This window comes from Callorhinus ursinus, unplaced genomic scaffold (genome assembly GCF_003265705.2).
Source record: "Callorhinus ursinus isolate GAN/ISIS: 27379988/994484 unplaced genomic scaffold, GSC_fseal_2.0 scaffold18, whole genome shotgun sequence".
Taxonomy (NCBI): Eukaryota; Metazoa; Chordata; class Mammalia; order Carnivora; family Otariidae; genus Callorhinus; species Callorhinus ursinus.
The window spans coordinates 1,039,521-1,053,517 of record NW_027397080.1 but is presented as its reverse complement, the minus strand read 5'-3'; the positions used below and the strand labels follow the sequence as shown (position 1 = coordinate 1,053,517).

General features: G+C 44.6%; 1 protein-coding gene across 2 annotated transcripts in view; it reads left to right on the top strand.

Moving 5' to 3' along the window:
- The first annotated feature begins 1,803 nt into the window (after positions 1-1,803).
- The window catches only part of NASP (nuclear autoantigenic sperm protein), a 41,633-nt gene continuing 29,439 nt past the window's right edge, over positions 1,804-13,997 (top strand). Inside the window, exon 1 of one of the 2 annotated variants that reach the window (XM_025856345.2) lies at positions 1,804-1,987. In XM_025856345.2, the coding sequence (XP_025712130.1) occupies positions 1,929-1,987 (59 nt within the window). In that variant the 5' untranslated portion in view covers positions 1,804-1,928. The remainder of the gene's footprint in view (positions 1,988-13,997) is intronic. The other variant, XM_025856344.2, reaches the window with a different exon arrangement.

Here is a 13,997-nt window from a genome sequence, read left to right as displayed (position 1 = left end):
AAAAATCGAGTCAGGAAGCTAATCCAACCGAGCCACCCAGGTACTTCTTAATATCTATCTTACTTTAAGATTTTATTTATTTATTTGAGAGAGCGAGCGAGCAGAGAGCAAGAGCACAAGCAGGGGGGAGCAGGAAAGGGAGTAGCAGGCTCTCCACTGAGCAGGGAGCCCTCCACCAGGCTCCATCCCAGGACCCCAGGATCACTACCCCAGCTGAAGGCAGATGCCCAACCACTGAGGCACCCCTAATATCTATTTTAAAATCTATTTTTCATACAGCTGAGTTCCTCAAAGAGAGCATGTGTTCTGTCCTTAGGCGCTAGTACAACGGCTTGCACATCATAGTGGCTCTGTGAATATTAGTTTAACAGATGAGTGGGTCACACTAGGTACTAGACTGGATTTCTCAGGCTCTAGCCATGGCTGCAAGGACTCTGAAGAGATCTCCCCCTCCTCAAACCAACCCTCCAGTCACCCATGTTATCAGACAGTGGTAGCCATTTAATGACTGCTTAACATGAGCCAGGTATAGTGCTGATTGTTGAAACAAGCATTTCCTCTAATTCTCACAATATCCTTAAGGGGTGAATACTAATATTGTCCTTTTACATTAATCTTAAAAGATTACATGACTTGGCTCAGGTCACGCAGCTAATAACGGGGATCCCACGTCTGTGTGCCACAGGTATTGGTATTTCCAGGTCCAGCTCTATGCCCCCCAGATTTCAGCTTGCCTGACCCTTTACGACTGGAAGAAGAATCTTTTGCAGGAATATTTCCCAGGGTGTCAAAACCTGGACAGAAATAAAATCCCTGCTCTGATCACTGTAGGGAAGGCCATGGTGGAAGGCAATGCATGATACTCCAGGTGTGAGAAAGTGCAACCACTGCAGCCTGCCAGTTATCTTCCACTCTGCCGGTAGTAGGAAATGAGGCACACTGCTTTCCGTAGCCGACTTGTCTTGCAGCTTTCTGAACAAGTCACACCTTCTCTGAATATTGGTTTCTATTTCTACCAAATGGGGTTGATAATCCCGATCTCACCAATAGCGTTAAGATTAAATAAAACCGCCAACAGCTTTAAAGTGTCTAAGCACAATATCCTAGCAAGCACTGGGCAAACGACAAACGGTAGCTCTGAGCGGAGGAAAAGAGCCGGGAGCACTAAACTAGCGAGATTTGGGGTCTGGGTAGGGCCTAAGAGGATGGCGTCAGCGGATTGGGCCAGCTGAAGAGGGTGGGCCCAGAGGGAGGAGCCAGCTGCGTCCCGCCGCAGTACCGACTTTGAATCAAGCGCGGTAGTTTCAGCGGTAGCCAATCCTAGGATAGCATTTTCTTGCGTCAATTGTTGCTGAGGCTTAGAGCCACGAGTCTCTCACCGAAATCAGTTCTAGCCGTTGCTGCTGTACCCGTGCCCGGTTCTTACGTGTCCATCCGTTAGGACTGAGAGGACAGGCAGAAAGTTTCGGTCACCTCACTAAGTATCAGGGCCGGAAAGAGACCCTCGGCTACACGCTCCAAACATGCAGAGCAGCGCCAGCTTCCCCTTATGTGGAAGCCGCCGGTCGACGCCCAGTCTGGAGTTGTAGTACCAAGATTCCAGTTCTTACGCGACTTGCTAGAAGCGCAGGAAGTTGCTTTTTTGGGGGAAAGTGGGCCAGGGAGAGAAGGTACCCCACAGAGCAAGACGGGGAGTGCGGGGGTGTCCTTGGGCTGGACTGGGGCAGAGTCCTGGCCCTTTAAACTCGGGGGGGAGGATCCGGAAGTGGATGGGCGGGGCAAAGGGCTCTCGTATATAAAGGGACCCAGCCGCGCGGGGTCTCCAATCTGCCATTTTCTGTCTCTCAATAGGTATCTGGCGTCCCAAATTTCCTCTGTTTTCCTCACAGACTCTATTCCGCCCGCTGGTCCACCACCTCAGGGGAACGATGGCCGCAGAGTCCACAGCCACTGCCGCCATCGCTGCGGAGCTGGTTTCCGCCGACAAGTAAGCGGGACCGTGGAGAGCTTGAGGCACTGGCCAGTCCACGGGGAGGGGGTGGTGGCCGGGGGCTCCCCGGGAGGGACAGACCCGGGAGAGGAAGGACTTGCCTCCTACTGAGCAGCCGTCGCAGTTCGGGGAGGCCCGGACTGTAGGAACCCACCTTTTGCAGAGAACCTCGCGCATTAGCAGTAACACTAGTCGGCTGCCGCCCCCTGCCCCGCTTTTCGCGGCCGCCATCTTGCCGGGGGCAGCGGCGGCTGCTCCATCGTCTGCCCCTCTTCTTCCTCCCCCGGCCCGGGGCTATCGGCGAGGAGGCGGGGCCACAGGGCTCCCGTTTGTCTTTATGCCCGTACTGTCCCCGCACTCCTGGCTCGCTCCTCCAGTAGTGTCCCCAAGCAACCCGGGAAAATAACTAACAGATTTGGCGCCAAAAAAAAAACACCCTTGCACGAGGAGGGAGGCTGGCCCGGTGGGCTCGGGAGGGGGCGGGGCTTTCAGGGGGCGGGGCCACGTGGGCGAGCGTTCGCTTTCCTCCGCCGGCTCTGGAGCAGGGGGCGGGGTCCTGAGGAGGCGGGAAAACTCCATTGTTTGGGGCTGTGCGGCTCGCGGAGATTTTCCAACTTCCGCGGTGTGGCGTGGTGAAGCTTGTTTCCCACGGTCTCCTCGCCCATCTCCTGCCCTCCTGCTCTCAGCTGTCCTCGTTTTTAGACCTGTGGTGGAGAGCATAGTGACTCTTTAGGCTTCGGGAGTGCTGGCCAGAGACCTGGCTGCTTCGGAGGGATTTTAATCGGGACTCAAAGTATCTTCACCCAGCGCTGCGTGGAACTCCCCTTCCAGCAGTGTTTGCTGGGTGAATGGGCGGTAGTAGGCGCGAAATGTATTAGGACTGGGTAGAAACGATTGCTTTGAAAGCGCCACAATGCTTGTCAGACGTAGGGTATTTCTTGAACGGTGAAAGGAAGCACTCAGTTGAAATTCGAGGAAGCAAGTGCTGTTTCCATCTAGTGGGTCTGACTTCCCAGTCGTCCCTTGTTTTTTAGGGGCCTGGTTTTATTTTTTCCCTTCTGCACTTTGGAAGTTAGCTTCCTCCACATAAAGAAAAAGGTTGCTGTGACGTTTTATGATTGGTTTATAGACTTAACACTAAGATGGTGTTGGTACATTCACAGTTACTGGAGGTTTACTTATCTCTACCTATGCTACCTACCACTTTTTGGTTCGTTTCCCTGTTGGGCTCACGTTGAGCAGTGGTTCACAAACCACCCTCAGGATCACGGGGGAACTATTAGAAAATACGATTTTAGTTTCAAGCTCTGTTTTCAGCCTCATCATTCATGATAGGACAGAGTAGCTTGAGCTTTGTGAGTCGTGTGGTATCTTTTTTTTAAGGAGCTCCTTACTTGAGACTGAGGCTCAGGAGACCATTTTATGGTGCGCTAGACGACTAGCAATATTCCACTTAGAGGGATCCTTGCCCTCTTAACCCTTAGTAAAAGTATTAAGGGTTTGGTTTTCTTTCTTTTTCTTTCTTTTAAGATTTTATTTGACAGACAGAGTGGGAGAGGGAGAAGCAGGCTTCCCGCCGAGCAGGGAGCCCGATGTGGGGCTCTGTCCCACTGGGACCACGACCGGAGCCGAAGGCAGACTAATAACTGAGCCATGCAGGCGCCCCGGGTTTGGTTTGGTTTTGCGATAAAATTATCAAGGAATACGGATTGCAGATTTCCAGATGTTACCTGTGTATAGCTAAAGTTAAGTTAGTGGTGAACTAGTCTCCAGCTTCCTGGCAGGTCATGCACTGAGAAAGAACTCATGTGCCTCCAGAAAGGAAAATAAACCATAAGTTCCTCCTACCATGAGTCGCAAACTAAAACTGACCAGTTGTATGTATTAAGTGCTTTTTTTGAATGTTTTTACTTGACTCACATGAGTTTGCTATGAAGTAGTTATCCTCCTTTTACAGGTAAGAAAAATCAAGATTAGAGTGGTGAAATAATTTCCATATTCATAAGTGGCACAGTCTGCGTTAAACCCCAGTATTTCATTTTTATACTTTCATGACCCATGAAGAAACTTACTTAGGGAGTAAATTACATGAAAACCTAATTAGTCTGAGGGAACAGTAAAGATGGCATTTCTCGGTTAAGTAAGTGGGGTAGGGACGCCTGGGTGGCCCAGTCGTTAAGCGTCTGCCTTCGGCTCAGGTCATGATCCAGGGGTCCCGGGATCGAGTCCCGCATCGGGCTCCTTGCTCAGCGGGGAACCTGCTTCTCCCTCTCCCTCCCTCTGCTTGTGCTCTGTCAATAAATGAAATCTTTACCAAAAAAAAAAAAAGTAAGTGGGGTATTCAGAGGTAAAGTGTCTAAGGTGTTTAAGGGGGAGGGTAAAGAAAATGACTTGTTTAGGGGCGCCTGGGTGGCTCAGTCGTTAAGTGTCTGCCTTCGGCTCAGTTCTTGATCCCAGGACTCTGGGATGGGATGGGTTTCCGCATTGGGCTCCCTGCTCAGTAGGGAGTCTGCCTCTCCCTCTCCCGCTGCCCTTCCCCCACCGCTCGTGCTCTTTCTCAAATAAATAAATAAATAGATTTTATAAAATAAAAAGATTTTATTTATTTATTTGACAGAGCCAGAGAGGGAACACAAGTAGGGGGAGTGGGAGAGGGAGAAGCAGGCCTCCTGCTGAGCAGGGAACCCGGTGCCGGGCTTGATTCCAGAACACTGGGATCATGACCTGAGCCAAAGGCAGACGCTTAACCACTGAGACACCCAGGCGCCCCAGTAAATAAAATCTTAAAAAAAAAAAAGTGACTTGTTTAGATTTTCATACGATGCACTTTATAATTCTAATATAACCATTGAAAGAAATAAAAACATGTATAACTTTAAAACCAGTAGGGAGAAAATATGGAATGACAAATAAACCTCAGTTCAGAGTTGATTTTGATACCAACTTCATTGCTTAAGTAGAGGGATGTTGGACCACAATTTTGTCAGCTGTAAAAAGCTTCATTTTGGCCTCTCTTCGGAGTCTTGTGCAATTTAAACATTGCTAAAGGTAATCATTGACTAAGTGCTCAATCAGTCTTTGTTCTTATTACCTTTCTAACTAGTTCTTAATCTTTTTATGTTACAAAAGATAAAGAATATAGCAGTGTGTAAGGAGAAAAGAAAGCTCAGAAAGGAGTCTTATGTAATGCACTGAATTTTGGCTTAGCTGTTGTCTAATTCCCGCGCTGCTTATTTGTTGCTTGAGAAGAGATGTCAAAATAAAAATAAGTGGTTTAGCTCAGTAATCTTAAAGTTCTGGAATTGTCCTTTCTGTTTCCACAAGTGGTTTGTTTCCTTTGTGTTGGTGTAGGTGTTACGTTAGTGCTTAGTATTTTGCTGTTTTTTTTTTCTTTTTTAAGATTTTATTTATTTGACAGACCGTGAGAGAGGGAACACAAGCAGGGGGAGTAGGAGAGAGAGAAGCAGGCTTCCCGCTGAGCAGGGAGCCCAACACGGGCTCAATCCCAGGCCCCTGGGATCATGACCTGAGCTGAAGGCAGATGCTTAACGACTGAGCCACCCAGGCGCCCCCAGTATTTTGCTGTTTAAAATAAGATTAAGATAACTTCTTGTGAGTTAGCTCCATGGATTTATGATGAATTAATGTCGTAATTATTTGTGTGAAAGATTTAGCCAGAATACCAGAGTACCTATCTTGCAGTGGGGGAGAGGAGTAAGGTAGGTATTAGCTCAAATGTGTAAGTGGGAGAAGAGTCCCTCTGGTGGATCTGGGGAGGAAAACAACAAAAAACTATTAGAAGATTGTTTTAGTTGAATTGTTACTTGGTAATTTCAAGGTACTTTTTTGAAGTCAGGGCAGAAAAATAAATGTGTTGAAATTATTTCTCAATAAGAGGAATATAACCTTGTACTGTTTTTTGTTTCTTTTAAGATTTTATTTATTAGAGAGAGCATGCCCAGAAGTGGGGAGGAGGGGCAGAGGGAGGAGGAGTGGGAGAAGCCGACTCTGTTGAGCGGGCAGTCCGACGAGGGGCTTCATCCCAGGACCCAGAGATCATGACCTGAGCTGAAGTTAGGTGCTTAACTGACTGAGCCACCCAGGCACCCTTGACCTTGTACTCTTAAGACAATTAACTCATCATCACATCCCATTAACCTTGATAATGCTAATTATGTACTTGTCCAAAAGCATTCTTCACTTACCACTTTAAAGAATGAGGTCCACTCAATTTAAGAAGCAAAACAATTGAACAAAGAGAAGGACAAACCAAAACACAGACTCTTTATAGAAAACAAACTGATGGTTACCAGAGGAGAGGTGGGTGGGATGAAGGGTGAAATAGATGAAGAGGATTAAAAGTACAGTTATCATGGGCACCTGGCCGGCTCAGTTGTAGACCATGGGACTCTTGGTCTTGTGAATTCAAACCCCATGCTGGGCCTGGAGCCTACTTAAAGGAAAAAAGTACATTTACCATGATGAGCACTGAGCAATGTATAGAATTGTTGAATCACTGTATTATACACCTGAAACTAATACAACACTGTATATTAACTATACTGGAATTAAACTTTATTATTTTTTTGGAATGAAAATTTTTAAAAATAAATAAAATAGGGGTGCCTAGGTGGCTTGGTTGAGCATCTGTCCCTTAGTTTCAGCTCAGGTCATGATCTCAGGTTCGTGAGGTGAGCACTGCATGAGGTTTGCACTTAGTGGGGAGTCTGCTTCTCTCTCCCTCTCCTGCCCCTCCCCCTGCTGGCATGCCTTCTTTCTCGCTCTCAGTCTCTTTGTCTCTCAAATAAATAAATCTTTAAAAAATAAGTAAATAAAATTTAAAATGAAGTCCACCCGAAAGATTACACAAAAAAAACTGTTAGAACTAATAAATTCTGCAGAGTTTTTTTTAAGGTTTTATTTTTACATAATCTCTACACGCAACAGGGGCTCGAACTTAAAACGCTGAAATAAAGAGTTGTATCCTCTACTGACTGAGCCAGGCAGGTTCCCTGCAGAGTTTTAAGTTAAAAATCAGTTGTGTTTTGGGGCACCTGGCTGGCTCAGTTAGTGGAGCATGTGACTCTTGCTCTCAGGGTTGTGAGTTTGCCTCCGGTGTTGGGTGTACAGATCACTTGAAAATAAAATCTTAAAATCAGTTACGTTCTGGGTGCCTGGGTGGGTCAGTTGGTTAAGCGACTGCCTTCGGCTCAGGTCATGATCCTGGAGTCCCAGGATCGAGTCCCGCATCGGGCTCCCTGCTCAGCGGGGAGTCTGCTTCTCCCTCTGACCCCCCCCCCCATGTGCTCTCTCTCTGTCTCTCTCTCATTCTCCCTCGCTCAAGTAAATAAATAAAATCTTAAAAAAAGAGTTGCGAACAATCTGAAAAGGAAACAATTCCATTTAAAATAGAGTCAAAGAGTTAGATACTAGGTATAAGCCTGACCAAGCAGTGAAAAACTTGTACAAGCTTTTTTAAGACTTATTTGAGAGCAAGCGAGCCTGGGTGCGTGAGAGTAGGGAGCAGGGGCAGAGGGAGCGAATCCTCAAGCGGACTACCAAGCATGGAGCCTGACACAGGGCTACATCTCATAACCCATGAGATCATGACTTGAGCTGAAACCAGGAGTCGGAGGCCCAACTGACTGAGCTAACTGTGCGCCCCTTGTACAAATTTTTGAAGTAAAAACTATAAAACATGGCTGAAAAATTCAAGAAGATATAAATGGAAACTTACCCTGTTTTGGGTTGGAATGCTTAATATTAAGATGTCCTGGGGTGCCTGGGTGGCTCAGTGGTTTGGGTGTCTGACTCTTGGTTTCTCGGCTCAGGTCATAGTCTCAGGGTTCTGACATCGAACCTTGCATCAGGCTCTGCTCTCAGCGAGGAGTCTGCGTGAGAGTCTCTCTCCCCCTCTCCCTTCACCCCTCCCCTTGTTCATACATACTCTCAATTAAAAAAATCTATGGATCTGTCTATCCATCTATCAATTTGACAGCACAAGTAGGCAGAACAGGGGCAGAGGGGGAGGGAGAAGCAGGGTCCTTGTTGATCAGGGAGCCCAGTGTGGGGCTTGATCACAGGGATCATGACCTGAGCCTAAGGCAGCCACTTAACCGAATTAGCCACCCAGGTGCCCCTCAGTTAAAAAAAAAATGTTAAAAAAAAAAAGATGTCCAGGGATGCCTGGGTGGCTCAGTCGGTTAAGTGTCTTCCTTCCACTTGGGTCATGATCCCAGGGTCCTGTGATGGAGTCCTGCGTAGGGTTCCTTGCTCAGCGGGGAGCCTGCTTCTCCCTCTGCCTGCTGCACTCCCTGCTTGTGCTAGCACTCTGATAAATAAAGTAAAAATCTTAAAAAAAAAGGGGGGAGGTGCCTGGGTGGCTAAGTGGTTAAGTGTCTTTTACGCTTTCTTTTAGGAATTTTAGTTTCAGGCCTTACATTTAAGTGTTTAATCCATTTTCAGCCCAGTTTTGTGTATGGTGTAAGTTAAGGATCCAACTTCATTCTTCTGCATCAGCATATCCAGTTTTCCCAACACACCATTTGTTGAAGAGACTGTCCTTTCCTTTTTTTTTTTTTTTAAAGATTTTATTTATTTGAGAGAGAGAGAGAATGAGAGAGAAAGAGCACGAGAGGTTAGAGGGTCAGAGGGAGAAGCAGACCCCCCGCCGAGCCGGGAGCCCAATGCGGGACTCGATCCCGGGACTCCAGGATCATGACCTGAGCCGAAGGCAGCCGCTTAACCAACTGAGCCACCCAGGCGCCCGTGAGACTGTCCTTTCCTCATGAAGTGGTCTTCGTATCCTTGTCAAGGATCATTTGACCCTATGTGAGGATGTATTTCAGGGTTTTTTATTCTGTACACTGGTTTATTTGTCTGTCTTTATGCCAGTTACCACAGTTTTCATTACCATAGCTTTGTAATGGTTTGAAATCAGGAAGTGGGCCCTCCAACTTCGCTCTTTTTTAAAACTGCTTTGGCTTTTTGGGATCCAATTGAGATTCCTTATAAATTGTAGGATGAAATTTCTTTCTTTCTTTTCTTTTTTTTTAGATTTTTTTATTTATTTGAGAGAGAGAACGAGAGATAGAGAGCATGAGGGGGGGAGGGTCAGAGGGAGAAGCAGACTCCCCGCCGAGCAGGGACCCGGACGCGGGCCTCGATTCCGGGACTCCAGGATCATGACCTGAGTGAGCCGAAGGCAGTCGCCCAACCATCTGAGCCACCCAGGATGAAATTTTCTATTTCTGCAAAATATGCCATTGAAATTTTGATATGGATTGTGTTGAACCTATAAATCTCTCTGATAGTATGGACATCTTTTTTTTTTTTAAGATTTTATTTGACAGAAAGAGGGACCATGAGAGAGGGAACACAAGCAGAGGGAGTGGGAAAGGGAGAAGCAGGCTTCCCGCCGAGCAGGGAGCCTGATGCAGGGCTCGATCCCAGGACCCTGGGATCATGACCTGAGCCGAAAGCAGACGCTTAACCGACTGAGCCACCCAGGCGTCCGTAAAAAACTTTTGTTTTTAAAGATGTATTTATTGAGGGGTGTCTGGGTGGCTCAGTCGTTGAGCATCTGCCTTCAGAACCCAGAAACACCCCCCGCCCTTTTAATCACATTCCTTCCTTCAGTGGTAGCTCTTTTGACTTCTAACATAATTAGTTTTTTTTTTTTTTTTAAAGATTTTATTTATTTATTTGGGAGAGATATTTGAGAGAGAGAGAGAATGAGAGATAGAAAGCACGAGAAGGAAGAGGGTCAGAGGGAGAAGCAGACTCCCTGCTGAGCAGGGAGCCCGATGCGGGACTCGATCCCGGGACTCCAGGATCATGACCTGAGCCGAAGGCAGACGCTTAACGACTGAGCCACCCAGGCACCCTCTTTTTTTTTTTTTTTTAAGATTTTATTCATTTGATAGGAAAAGAGAGCGCACAAGCAAGGGGAGCTTCAGGCAGAGGGAGGGGGAGAAGCAGGCTCTCAGGATCATGACCTGAGCTGAAGGCAGACCCTTAACTGACTGAGCCACCCAGGCACCCCTGAGATTCATTCTTTTAGGAAAATTTTGTGAAGCAGTTTTCTTGTCTCCCAGGTTATAAGTGTACTTCCCCTATATATACTGAACATTTGTTTTAGTTACTAGAGGTACCACAGTTAAGGAGACAGAGGAGGTCCATCTTCTCAGATGAAGTTTCCACTACTGGGCTATGGACTGTACATAGATTAGAGAATGTTAATGATAAAATGTTGTGCAGATGTTTATCTTAATTTACCCATTTTAAGATGAAAGTAACTGGGTGATTAATTTAGATTGTATGGTCAGGGATTGCCTCTATGACATGACTGGCAAGGGACCAGCTATATGAAGATTCTAGCATGGAAACTTTATTCATAGAAATAAGGATAACAGAAAATAGGGGTACACATGCAAACAGGTTGGTAGTTTTGGTGTGGTGAAGGAAGGCCAGTTGTAATCGTTTCTGTTCCATGAGGTGTGAGGCAAGGTTTAGAAGTAAAGGGGAGTGTGGTAGGGTGTAGGAGATTTGAAGAAGAAGCAGTCATTTTGGAGACATGGAAAAAATATTCATGAAGAAAAATTCTACAGGATGTGTGGTAGGATTGCCAGTGTTGTCTCTGTTTTATGTTTGTGGCAAGAATTTAAAGTGAGTCCATTCAGTGCTCTTGTATGTTTTCTTAGGACGTTCATTCAGCTGCTTGGCTATAGCAGATACAGAATAAATGGTTAGAGGGTTGAGACCTTTTAGGGAACTTAAGGGTTTTCAGAAGAAAACTCTTGAATATAGAATACTTTCTTCATAGAGGGTTTATGTTAAAAAATATGTTGAAGATAATAATTGAAGATTTGCTTCCCACCCACCCTGCATATCTAGTTGTCCAGCAGCAACTACCTATTTGGTCTCTTGGTGCTTCCTCTTTTTTCCCCTCAGATAGCAGTCTCCTCTGCATTTAAACATCCTAAAATGGATGCATTTAGAAACCATTCTTCCATCATATATCTCTGTTTAGCTACTGTTTTTGCTTCTTTAACTTTGTAGTCAAACTTCTTTAGACAAGAATATGCCTTCCTAGATCCCCTTTTCTTCCCTTCTATTTGCTTAACCATTTAGCAAATGTATTTAATACATATTTAATGTGTTAGGTTTTAGAGATACAGAGATGAATTCAGGCTCAGTTTCTGGTCATCAGATCATAATCTAATAGGGCAGGTGTGTACTGAGTATACCATTTGTTCAGTTTGTATCAGTCTGGGTTCTTTCCCTTCCTGCCATCTAAACAACATTGCTAAAAGTAATCATTGATTATCTGTATGCTAAATTAGTCTTTCTTAGCTTTCTAATTAGATCTTAACCTTTTTCCTGAATCTGATACCAGTCACCCCCTCCTAATTTCATTTTCCTTTGATATAACCTCCATTTCTTTGTTTCATTGTTAGTAATTGCTGTGGATTCATTATATATCAAACATTGAGTGAAGTGCTTTGTGAACTTTCTTGTTTAATTTTTAAAACAAATCCTGTGAGATAGGTACTATTAATTATGGTTGATGAAACTGAGGCACCTCACAGGGCAAAGTCACTTGCCCTAATTCTACCCTAGTGATTCAGGATTGGTCACTTATTTTAACAAATACTGATTAGGTGCCAGGCCTTGAGCATGGTGCTAGGATACAGCTAGAATAAGGTAGATACGATTTTTTCCTTAGAGCTTAATCTTCCTGGGCAATACAGGAAGTCAATAGGTGATTTAAGTATAGTATGAAATGGGTTGGTATCATATACATTACCAAATCACCTGTGTAATTAAGTTATTTCTCTGTAAAATAGGAGCATTGCCATCTGCCACAAAGTTTGTGAGAGGATTAAATGAAAACGAATAGGTACTGCATGTGTTATGTTTGGCAGTCAGATGTTTGCTCTGAATTCTCTATTGAATGTTAACCATTTAGTTTTTTATAAGCTCCTCAAAATCAACTTGTCTTAATATGTAAGTCCTCCAGTTTTCACCTGATTTTGATTGGATAGCACTCAAGTTTCCCAACCTCAGAAATAAGAATTCTGGACTCTTTCCTTTTCTAATTTTCAAACAGTCGGTAATATTTAGTAGCGTGGTATTCTATAACAGGGCTTAGAAATGCTAAGTCTAGAGGGCCAAATAGGAATAAGTGAAGTGATAGGGATTGTAGTAAATTCTCCTCCCTTAAAGTGAGTGGTCACTATTTAACCTTAGCTGATTGTGTGAGGTGAGGCCATACTGGCAGGTATCTGATTTTTAAAAAGTATTTTAATTATTTTTTTGACTAGAAAATACATTCCTGATTTAAAATCCAGAATGTTGGTTATATAGTGAAATGTTCCTCTACCCTTTACTTTCTAGTCACATAGTTTTTCTTCTCAGAGTGAACCAGCGTTAGGAATTTATTATGTATCCCTCAATGACAGCCTTCTGCATATAGAAGCAAACAGTATGTAGTTATTCTACATTGTTGTATAAATGGTAGCCTACTTGACACATTTCTGAGCATTTAGCAATATATCTTGAAGATCATTCCTCATCAGGGTGCAGTTTCCTTAATTTTTTTGTGGCTGCCTTGTGTTCTATTCTGTGGCTGTCTCAACACATTCCCTACTGATAGACATATGAGTTGTTTCCAGTATTGTGTTATTACAATTAGCACTACAGTGAATAACCTTGTAATAAATGATGGACTAGTATATCTGTAGGGTAAATTTCTTCTTTTACTTAAAAAATTTTAATTTCAATATAATTAACATACAGTATTATATTAGTTTCAGGTATACAGTATAGTGATTCAACAATTCTATATATTACTCAGTGCTCATCACGGTTAGTGTAGTTACCTTAATCCCCTTCACCTATTTGACCCATCTTCCCACCCACTTCTCCTCTGGTAACCAATCAGTTTGTTCTCTTAAGAGTCTGGTTTTTTTGTCTCTCTTTTTATTTGTTTTGTTTCTTAAATTCCACATACGAGTGGAATATGGTATTTTTCTCTGACGTATTTCACTTAGCATTTAACATATTCTCCAAGTAATTCCCAGGTTGACTGAAGTTTGAGAAGCACTGCTTTAATCCATCTCTTCCTCACATTTTACTAGTACTACCTTAGTTCAGGCCCTTTTTACTTGTCTAGGCCACAAACAGTGGGAGTAAATTTATCACTGGTGAGTGCTTTACGGTGTTATTTTTTAAAGTTTTTTTTTTTTTTTTTTTTAAGATTTTATTTGACAGAGAGACACAGTGAGAGAGGGAACACAAGCAGGGGGAGTGGGGGAGGGAGAAGCAGGCTTCCCACGGAGCAGGGAACCTGATGCGGGGCTCGATCCCAGGACCCTGGGATCATTACCTGAGCTGAAGGCAGTCGCTTAATGACTGAGCCACCCGGGCACCCCTAAAGGTATTTTTTTTTAAAGATCCTGCCCCGTGTGCACGGGCCAGTGTGGCTGTGTCCCAGGTGCCTCAGGGAAGCAGCACACCTTGGTGTCCTGGCACCATTCAGGTTGTGCCAGTTTCTCTCAATGGGCTGAGTGTGGAAATAAAAGCAAATCTGTATGGGAAAGAAAAAAAAGATTTTATTTATTTGAGAGAGAAAGAGCGTGCAGGCGGTGAGAGCTGGAGGAAGAGGAAGAGAGAATCTGAAGCAGAGCCCAACACTGGGCCTGATCTCATGATCTCGAGAAAATGACCTGAGTTGAAACCAAGAGTTGGCCACTTATGCGACTGAGCCACTCAGGTGCCCCTACAATGTTATTTTTACAATGTTATTACTGATTTTTTTTTTTAAAGATTTTATTTATTTATTTGAGAGAGAGAATGAGATAGAGAGAGCATGAGAGGGGGGAGGGTCCGAGGGAGAAGCAGACTCACTGCTGCTGAGCAGGGAGCCTGATGCAGGACTTGATCCTGGGACTTCAGGATCATGACCTGAGCTGAAGGCAGTCGCTTAACCAACTGAGCCACCCAG